Source organism: Sorex fumeus, unplaced genomic scaffold (assembly GCF_029834395.1).
Source record: "Sorex fumeus unplaced genomic scaffold, SorFum_2.1 ptg000106l, whole genome shotgun sequence".
Classification (NCBI taxonomy): domain Eukaryota; kingdom Metazoa; phylum Chordata; class Mammalia; order Eulipotyphla; family Soricidae; genus Sorex; species Sorex fumeus.
In genome coordinates, this window is record NW_026606163.1 from 6090523 (window position 1) to 6100940 (window position 10418).

General features: G+C 42.2%; 1 protein-coding gene across 1 annotated transcript; it reads right to left on the bottom strand.

The window, feature by feature from the left end:
• Positions 1-3288: 3288 nt before the first annotated feature.
• LOC130042596 (uncharacterized protein C2orf78-like) lies at positions 3289-10188 on the bottom strand. Its single transcript, XM_056134755.1, has 3 exons — positions 10182-10188; positions 6128-6904; positions 3289-5009 (listed from the first exon to the last, which is right to left on the bottom strand). The coding sequence occupies exons 1-3, from the start codon at positions 10186-10188 to the stop codon at positions 3289-3291; spliced, it is 2505 nt and encodes an 834-aa protein (XP_055990730.1).
• Positions 10189-10418: the final 230 nt, after the last annotated feature.

Here is a 10418-nt window from a genome sequence, read left to right on the forward strand (position 1 = left end):
CAAAACTAATATATGGAATATATGAAACTGTTTCTAAAATTTCCAACTTTTCCAATTATTATTGTCATACTGGTCACTTCTGAAAGTGATCATTTTGGACAGAAACTGAGTGTTGAAAGCGGTAAAGGGATATACCTTATTGGATAATATTGGTTTGCCCTTCCTCCCTGGCCACTGGGAACTTGTGTTTGTTGATTGTCCCCCAACCTGTCAATTACCTTTGTCTCCTGATCAGACTATGACTGTAAACATTGTCTTTCTCTTAATGCTTAATGTTAAAGTTAAGAGCTTGGTCACGGACAAATTCTGTCATGATCGAAAAGTAATAGCTAGACTTGGACCCTGCTGGGGTTAGGAATGTTTAAATCGGCCTGAGCACTGTAGTCTGAGTCTGTAACAAGATGTCCCTAGGAGAGTCACCCTATAAGCCTAAGTGTCTATTACTGTGTTCATACAGAATGGTAAATATTAGGAAGAAGAATTAAAGATGTTAATAAAATTGTGGGCTGCAGGTGGTCGGGAAGACTGGGAAAACATTTTCATTGCCCTTCCCAATTGGGGAGGCATGGTGAGAGAGGAAAAAAAAGAGTAGCTTCAGGGAGAGAAGGGGAGAAGAGAGGAAACATAGAGACAGAAGAAGACTGGAGATTGAGGAGTGACACAGAGAGGAGATGGATGCAGTGGGAAGAAAGGATTGAGGGGTTACAGAGACAGACAGATGGATACAGAGAGACAGAGATGGAGAAGGAGACACAGGAAGAGACAGAAGAAGGAGTAGATTGAGTGAGACATAGAGTTAGAGAAAGATTGAGGAGGATTGAAGGAGAAAGTGAGAAGAGACGCAGAGTTAGAGGAGAAGGTTGCGAGCTGTAGAGAAGGCTGAGGGCTGAGAGTTAAGCGTGGCTGGGGAGATTGGAGAGGAGTCCCGGAGAGAGTTGTAGAGCGAGATAGAGAGAGGGTTGGAGAGATCTGGGAGAGATGAGAGATTGAATAAACGTCAAACTAATCAGCAACCAGCTTAGCCCTTGTTCTTCCTTCGCCCGTCCAAGTCACGGCCGTCCCTGGTGGGGAAGCAGCTCGAGAGCACCAAATGCAGGCGCGAGAGCACGCAATGAGAGAGTCGCCTGGAGGGCCCTCGAACATCTGTTAACATGTAATCCCCGAGTGAAGGAGTTTCCACAGTTCTGCAGAGAGGGTTTTCCACAGCTCCGAGAGTGGGGATTACACAATCCCTGATAACCTTTCATTATCTATGTTGCAAACCATACATAATGGCCAACAGGAGAGAGAGAGAGAGAGAGAGAGAGAGAGAGAGAGAGAGAGAGAGAGAGAGAGAGAGAGAGAGAAAGAGAGAGAGAGACGACAGAAAAGGTGCTTGTCATAGAGCAGACAGGGTGCGGGAGCGGGAGGGAAACTGAGGACATTGGTGGTTGGAAATGTACACTGGTGAAGAGACAGGTGGTGAAACATTATCTGACTGAAATCAAATCATGAATACATTTTTTCTTTTTTGTATTTATTTCTTTTACTTTGTTTCTTTTGTCTTTGCATGTTTAACACTTGGTGATTGTTTTGTGGTCACGTCACGTGATGCAGGGAAAACCAGGCTGTCAGCCCAAGATCCAACAGGAGCTCCAGAACGAACTTCAGCTCTTTGAGCTCTCTCTGACCTTGAATGTGACCTGTTCTTTTGAACCTGTTTTATTTTCCTACTTTTGTTGTTCCTTTGATAAATGGAATACAGTTTTTTACGAAAAAAACATTTTAATGTAACCCACCAACTTTCCCATCATGCCCATCTGCTGTTCCGGTCCCAGTCCTTCCCCGTTTCCCTCCCTTTCATTCATCACCCCACATCTCTCCTAGGACCGTCTCTTCCCCCCACCGCCCTCCCAGCCTCAAGAAGAGCCGGTCCCAACCGCTCCGGGAGTGGTGACCTAGTGCGCATGTCCCAGTTCGGATTCTCCCAGGGCGCAGCCTCCAACGCCAGTTATAGCGTTGGTTTTTGTGTGAGGTTCCGTTAGCATGGATGTTTGGAGCAGGCTGCAGGCACCAGGCACCGCGGAAAACCCCCGAGAGCTCCCGGAAGCTAATATATATTGAGCTCCCAAGTCAGTGAAGTCAGGATGCTGTGGTCTGAAAGACACATTGGCCACCTTGGGGAGTTTGCAAATCCAAAGAAGTTAGTCATATAGACCTCACTGTTGAGCCGCACTGGCTAAGTGCCCTGATAATACTGGCTCTGAGTATTGTTGGGAAGATGAAGTGAAATGGTGCATCTAGCTTTGCTGAACCACGGGCCTGAGTAAATGGCGATTGATCTTTATATGTTCCAAGAGCTGATATTCGGGCTTCTTGCTACATCTGTTCTCTTCGCTTGGTCCCTATTTACAGTCACCCCTGACTAACTCTGAGGGCCGTTGACTGTTCATCTGTAGGTTCTTTACCCAGTATGTGTGTTAGAATCCCACAGCCTGATCATTTATTGATAGACCACCCATACCTTTTGGAGATATGTCTCAAATTTCTTTATTTAACAATGGTGGTCATGAAACATAAAGACAACCTCTGTGAAACTATTTTTACTTTTCATCAGGTTATCTTATTATGCTAATCCTCCTCCTTCAGCCTATTCTGTTTTTTTTTTATATTAAACCAAACCCCCTCACTGCATCATTTCTCCCCTTCTTTTTTGGAGGAGTCTGGCGATGGAGGAATACTTGCCTGTGTTCAGGGCTTACTCCTGGTTCTGTGCTCAAGGATAACATCTAGTGAAACTCGTGGGACCACATAGGATTCCAGGGATGAATCTTGGGTCAGCCTCCTGCAAGTGCCTATCAGGTATACTATTTCTCTGCCTCCCCAACTCTTCATCAGTCCCATAAAATTTCTCCTCTTAAGGGCTTTAAAGCCCTGAGCCAATTTTCCCTTTCTTAGATTCTTATCTGTTTCCCCCTTTGTCCCCCCTCTAACTTCTATTTCTTTCTCATGTATCCTTCAACCCTCACCTCCTCCAAATAAGCACCACAGTGGAAAGCCTCTCAACATTCAGAAATTTTATTACTAATCTATTCACTTATATGCATCTATTTTTAAAAATATCTCAGAATAAATGAAATTTGTATGGCATTTCAAGTGTTTGTCTAAGGAACCATCCTGTACCTAAAGTGGCTCCAGCCATTGTAGCTACTTATAGCCATAGAGATGTCCATATCTTTATCTCATAAATATCTGGATGAAAAACTACACTTGCCCCAAAGAGGTGCATTTGGCAGCGTTCTCATGCTCCTACTGAGCCTTTCTCTTCATAACCTCACGCTCTGGTCTCTGCTCTTTTGTGGCGGCCTTTGACATGACTGGCTCGAGAACATTGGGCTTTCTACATGGAATCGGTTGGAAACGGGAGTCTTGGAGTAGAAACTGACTCTGACCTTTGGGTGGAGCCTGGTGCTTGGTCCCAGAGACCAGAAGATGGCCCTGCTGGAGAGAAGTGCTAGCTGTTGTCTTGTAGGGAGCAGGTCTAGAAGTTGCAGACTGAGAGATAGGCCGGCTAGTAGAGCTCAGCAAAGCTGGTCGAGATGGGTTGGTCGAAATGGGCTGAGCTGGTCTGGCAGGACCTGACAAAGATGCAGTAGCTGGCCGGGATGAATTGGTGGCAGTTGGCTGAGCTGAGATGGTAGAGCCAGGCCTGGCAGGATAAGCTGCAGCAGGACGATGCGAAGCCAGAATCTGTGGTCTCCGACGAACACGTCGAGGTTGGGGCTTCTCCATGGTAAGAAAAGGCAAAGGTATCAATTTGACCTTCCCAGGAGGTGGCAGCTCATACAGGGATGGATCCAAGTGTTCTTCAGCACTGCTGCTTGGTTTCGGAGCTTTGACCTGAGTTTTCTCCAGACCTTTTCCATGACTTGTAGCACTTGGCCATGGTTTGACAGCTGTGGAGGGCTGGATGTCTTTGGGCTTCTTTGAACTACCCAGGACCCGGGAAGAAGAGGATCCAGGCTTTGACTCATACTTCTTCCCCAGTGCATCAAACGCTTGCACGGACTCCAGCATTTGCATGCCCTGGCAGCTGCGGGGCTTTTTAAGGGAGTCTTGGCAAACCTCAGGTTGACTTAACTTACGTTTCATCCTGGCAGTGGTGGACTTCTCTTCTGGCTTCACCTTGTTCCCGGTCTGCTTATGGTGATCAGCTTTCTTAGAGTTTTCTCTGGCCTTTTTTGTCTTCTCCTGCCCGTGGCTCTTTGTCTTGCTGATCCTGCTGGACGCAGCTTTCTGAAGTTTGCTGTTATTACGTTTGGCCATGGTCACAGGACACCTGTCACTGACTGCAGCATTACAAATAATGCCTGCTTCCCCTAGCAAGCATACTGGGTTTTTGGAATGGATTTTGGCTTTGGGTTCTCCCTCAAGAGGTTCAGAGGCCTGGTTTTTGTTCTTCCGTGTTGGGTGGGAGGTCCCCTTAGTGCCACCTGAGTGTTTTTGCCCCTGATTCAGAGTGATGGTATCTGTGGTGTTCATTTCCTGTGGATCTATATATTGATCTAGGTCTTCTAAGCCATCAAAAATCTGGGGAAGTTGTTTATCTTCCAGCCATGTCATGATGTCTTCAAAAACACCACCAGATTCAATTTGACTTTCAAGTCTTCCAGTGCCCTCCAAACATTGATCACTCTTTTCCTGATGAGCAGTACCAGGCTGTTGCTCTTTGCTGAGAGGATTGATGCAGGCCAGGAGCTGGTGGATATCAGGGATTTCTAAAGGGCACAGTAGAGGATCTTGGTTTGTTATTGGGAACTGGTAGGTATCCGGAGACTTTGAAAGCCCAATGTTCATCTCATTCAAATTCGTATCTATTTCTTCCTGAGTTGGAGCTGGGGGTAGTGCCAGGTAATTTTGTGCTGAATCTATTGTGAAAACATCCGGGAGCTCTGGTGGTGGGTGACTCTCAAGTATTTGATCGGATGGTTGCAATGCCAGGGAAGTCTCCATCCTCAGGGAATTCATCACTACAAAGGAAACACAGAAGAAATCAGTGCTTGTAAATAAGATACTCCCTCCACACAACTCACGGTGCCACAATTGGGCACCTTCTGGCAATGTGCAAGACATTGTTACTGGCTCTTCTAAGGATCATGGACAAGGCCCTGAGCTAGAAGATTGGAGGTAACTCTTGTAGTTCTGTTAGTCATGTGGTGCCGTTGTTTTCTTTGTATTTGAAAGAAGTTCTGTGTAAACTTTACTTAAAAACAAGAGACTTGGAACAGAGGAATTGCACAGTCAGTAAAGCACTTGCCCTGTGCACAGCTGAAATTAGTTTGATCCTCAGCATCACATTTGAGCCCCTAAGCACCTTCGTAAGTGAACCCTGAGCACACAGCGAGGTGCAAGCCCTGAGCACTGCATTCTGTGACCCCCATACTGCCTGCCCCAAACTAAAGATTTTTTTCACCTAGAGATTTGTAAACTATTAAATGCTATACAGAACTTAGCACAATATGGTCAATTTCTTCACTTTACTGAAAAAAATACCCCAGAAGTTCACATCATGGAATAAAAGAAGGAAAGAAGCACCACTTCATCATGAATTCTGTGCTCAAGTAGAGATTCTAGGTTTGATAACTTTGGACAGGATCTCTGAGTATATTGTGTATTAAAGTAAGGGGAAGTTAACGTGGTATCATCACAATAAGAGTTCTTAAATGTCTTCAGAAATCACAAAAACAATAATTTAAGAAATTATTTAGTTAATAATTAATTATTAACTAAATAATAATTAATGGAGCTCATTGTTACTGTGGTAATACTGGCCGACTGATCCCCTATGAAAATGTTGCATTTCTTGTTATGATACTGAAGTTTTCTTGTATGTAACCTAGGTGGTCTTTATACTATCATACCTTCCAATCTGCTTTAGAAGCTCTGATGTGGAGAGTGAAAATATGGTGCTATAAAATGAGTAAGGGGTGTTTAAACTTAAACTGAGTTTATTTGACTTCAGGTCTCATAAATTTAAAAAATCTCAGTGTATTTAACAGAAATGCCACCTGTCTATGGACAGTTTCCCTCTTACAGATTTGACCCCAAGTTTTGAATGCCAGATTTCACTTCTCTCCAGTTTACTCACCTTGATAACTCGATTCTGTGATGGGTGGAGCAGGCACAGAGTAGTAGATACCAGAGCTGGAGGCAGGTAGTTGGTTCTTTGGGGGCTGGACCTCCTTTAGAACCATAACCATTTCTGGAGATGCATTGCTGGAAGCTTGGAGGGCAGAGCCCCTACCTCCTTTGTATGTCATAGAGTCATTGGATTGCAGGAAAGGACCAGATTCTCCAGAAAGGAGAGGTCCCTGAGTGTCCTGATGATAGTAAATCCCCTGGCTTCCTTCCTGGTAGGGAAGCGACAGGCTATAACTCTGATTTGGAACCTGAGATGGTGACCTCTCAACAAGACTAGCAGAAAGTGATGGGTACAGAGACACCATGTGGTTGGTATCTAAGGTTTTCTCATAGCAAGATGCCATAGACATGGAAGAGACATTGGTGTCTTGGTCAAGGCGAGTCACAGTGAAGTCTTCTGTGTTAGACTTCTTTTCAGTACTTCCTGCAATATCCCACTCCAAAACACTTGGGTCGGAAGCAGACAACATGGATAGCTGGCTCTGGTCAGACACTCCAGACAGCATTGTTGTGCTAGAATGTTGGTCAAGATAGGCACTACCCATTAGTGGTTGGAAAGAGATGCCAGCATCTGAGGGCAGGAGCCAAGCAGATCTATCAGCTGGAGTAGATAGGTTGGAGTAGTTGCAGACACTTCCTGTTAGGGAAGCTGCATTGTTCACCATGGGAAGGGGAAGCTGCAGAGAATGTGCAGTTCCCAATATAGATGGATTTTGAATATTTTCTGTAAGGAACAAGAGGGTGATGAAAAAAATCTGTGAGACTGATAATCTCCGACAACTTTTTTTCTTTCTTTTTGGGTCACACCCACATGGATTTGTCGCTTACAGCTAGTTTCTCCTTGTCCTAGCTCTACCCGTAGCTTGTGCTCCTGTTGAACTTTACGTTATTTCCTAGAACAGAAGCATTTTAAAACTAGGAAGTCCTAAGAGAATGAATAACATGTTATTGGAGAAGAAAGAAACGCAAGGCCCAGAATTGGCATAGAGACTTGTTCAAGCTTCCCATTATTTTTATTGGGATTGGGGTGGGGTGAGTTGGATCCATACCTGGCAGTGATCTTGGGCTATTCCTGGCTCTGTACTCTGGAGTGACCCCTCGTAGTGCTCAGGAGACTGGATTCAGTGACAGAGATCCAACTGGATTGGCTGCCTACAAGGCTAATGCCTTATCCCCTCCTGTACTATCTTGCTGTCCCTTATGTATTACCAGGTTATGGAACCTAAGCATGTGAACTTTCTTGCTAGGACTCTTCCTTAATCACTACAATGTCAGAAACTAGGAGGAAGATACTTTCCATTCATATAGGCATGTGGGGTCGTTACAACTATTACCATTGTAATCTTCAGGTTTTGTATTTTGCTTGTGCATTTCCTATCTATTACCTACGGCTCACATATAACTCAAACTACTTGATGAATTGAAGGTTCGCAACTGTACCCTGGTTTCTGATCCCCCCTCAAAAATGAGTACTTTAGTTTTTCTCAAGATGTGTTTTTGGAAGGAAGACTGTAGTTAAATTCTGAGTCTCAAGTTGCTTTCCTGCAAAGGAGTTACATACAATCTAATTAAGAATAATGTGTACACAGAAATAAAATTTGTCTATTTTACATGATTTACATGGGAGGAAGTATAGAGATAAAGAAAAAAATCATGAAAAATATGTGTCACGGAACTGAAAAAGAAGTATTTAGATATTAATGAAATCTGGGCTATGTGGCAAGCAGCATAATACAGTAACTGATTACAGCAGATCCAAGAGTAAGCCCTGACCAACAGTGAATGTTGTCCCCAAACCAAACAAAGAAAACAGTAAAATAAGTTTATTAAGAAATTGAGTCATGTATACTATATGAAGATAGTATTCTATTTTAGCAAAAACTACTAGCCAAAAAAGGAAATAGAAAGTGATTTTCAAGTGTATAGCTTACCAGTCCATAAAACAGAAGATTTACCAGTAACTTACATAACAAGCAGAAAATATAATACATGTGATTGCATTAGGTACCCAGTATATGGTTTTAAAGGAGTATAAATCAGAAATAAATATAATAATTACAAGGAAATGACATTATTATTCTCATTCATAACTCTAAATATTAGCCATCAAACAGGTATTAAATAGAGCATACAATTGCAGTAAATCACACAAGAAGCAGAAAAGACCATTTAAAAAATGGTCACAAAAATTTCATATTTATTTTTAAAACCTATATGACAAGTATCTTTATCAACAAGGAAAATGTCATTCCCAAAGTTTCAGAAACAATCACCAAAGTCCAATTGAAATATTTTTAACGTAGGAAAACTCAGACTCCACAAAACTGAAATCAGTGTGTACTTAGAAATCTGAGACTTGACTTTTCTATTTCTTCTTAGAATCTGAAAGCAGGTGTCCACTGCTATCAAAATGCTATCATGTTAGGACATCTTATTATCTCATTCCTACTTTGGACAAACTGGCAGGCTACCGAATGTAACCTGCCCAAACGGCACAGTCTGGCAAACTCCCCATGGTGTACCCAATATGCCAAATACCAGTAACAATGATGGGTCTCATTCTCCTAACCCTGAAAGAGCCTTGAATATGGCACTTTTTAAAAAATCTCAGGGCTAGGACTAAGGAGATGTTACTGTGGCCTGCTCGAGGCAATCGGCATTAGGAAGAAACTACTTTTTTTTTCTTTTTTGGTCACACCCAGCACTGCACAGGAGTTCCTCCTGGCTCATGCACTCAGGAATTACTCCTGGTGGTGTTCAGGGAACGATACGGAATGCTGAGAATTAAACCTGGGTCAGCCATGTACAAGGCAAATGGCCTACCTATCACACCAGCCCAGAAAGAAACTCTGTGAAGATGACAAGTTGCCTTAACCTGGACCCTACTTACCACGCAAAAGAATCAATTCTCCTGATTCAGGTTAGAAGATACCACTTCTTTATTTTAACAGGCAGAGCATACATGTCCCTTACAAACTAGAATGTAATAAAAACATTGAAAATGATGTGTCTTCCATCCCCATGGTAATCATTATTAGTTATTTATAGGAAGTATCATTTCTAAAACGTGTTTACATTCAAAACCGCCAAGTGTCAACTGTGTTCTAAAGACAATAAGAAAAGAAACCACATCCATGGTTTTCTGATAGGCTGTTTTTCCTACTGGTACTCTACTCAAGACATAATGTGTTTTCTAGTCCTAGAATTTATTAAAGTCAACTGCTTTGACTTGCTCTCAGCATAGTTAACTATATTATTTTTGTTTGGATATAAAGTATTTGGTTCTCTACAACATTCTCTCTCAAACTGTTTCTCCTTCCTTGATAACTTCCCTCCATAATCTTTATTTCCTATTTTATTCTCCCTCATATCATCTTCTACTTCTTGGCTTCTGTTGGTCAAAGCTTGTTGAAAATAACCCTAAACTGTCTTACCTTTGAGGACTTGCCTCCCTACCACTCAGAAATCCACACCTTTCCCACAATCCAGTTTTTCTTATCATCGAGTTTAGATAGAAAACTCAAAAGATACATGATAATGACTTTTGAATAGCACTAAATTTAAAATAATAAATTATAAATACAAGTGGAGAGACCACTACAGATAAAACATCCCGGTATATATTAAATTTTCTACCAAAACTACATTTTCTGTTTCTGTCAAAATATTGTCTCTGATTTACTTTTTTTCATGGACATCATGTCAAAAGCACTATTAAAAGGAAAAGGAAACACAGAGAGTGAACATTCATATATATAATCATGTATTTGAGGTTGTAAGCATGTATCAAATATAATGTAATCAACGAAGAAAAACACTTTGTATGAGAGAAAGGAAGTCAATGTCTAAAATCACACAGCAAATGTGAACCTTAAGCTAAAATAAGGCTTACCATATTCTAGTTGAATATTTTCCTCGATTATTACATGCTGTTTTTCCTTAACTACCAAGTTTAGGGATAAGAAATCTAATGAAAAGCTTTGAAAAATATTATTCCTTACCTGACATGATCAGAAAAGAGGAAATATCAAGGAAAGGTAAATGAGAAGAGGAGACGATATGAGAGTGTGTCTGAACACTGAAGCGGAAGTCCACAAGTGTCCAATACAGGTGACTAATCACTGGCGATTGGTCATTGGTTACTGGTCACTTGCTATGATCCCAGCTTGTTTACAGACAACTGCATGGGAGCCCCAAGATTCTACCAGGTGCTGGTAGGTTTGGTGGGAGAATGATGT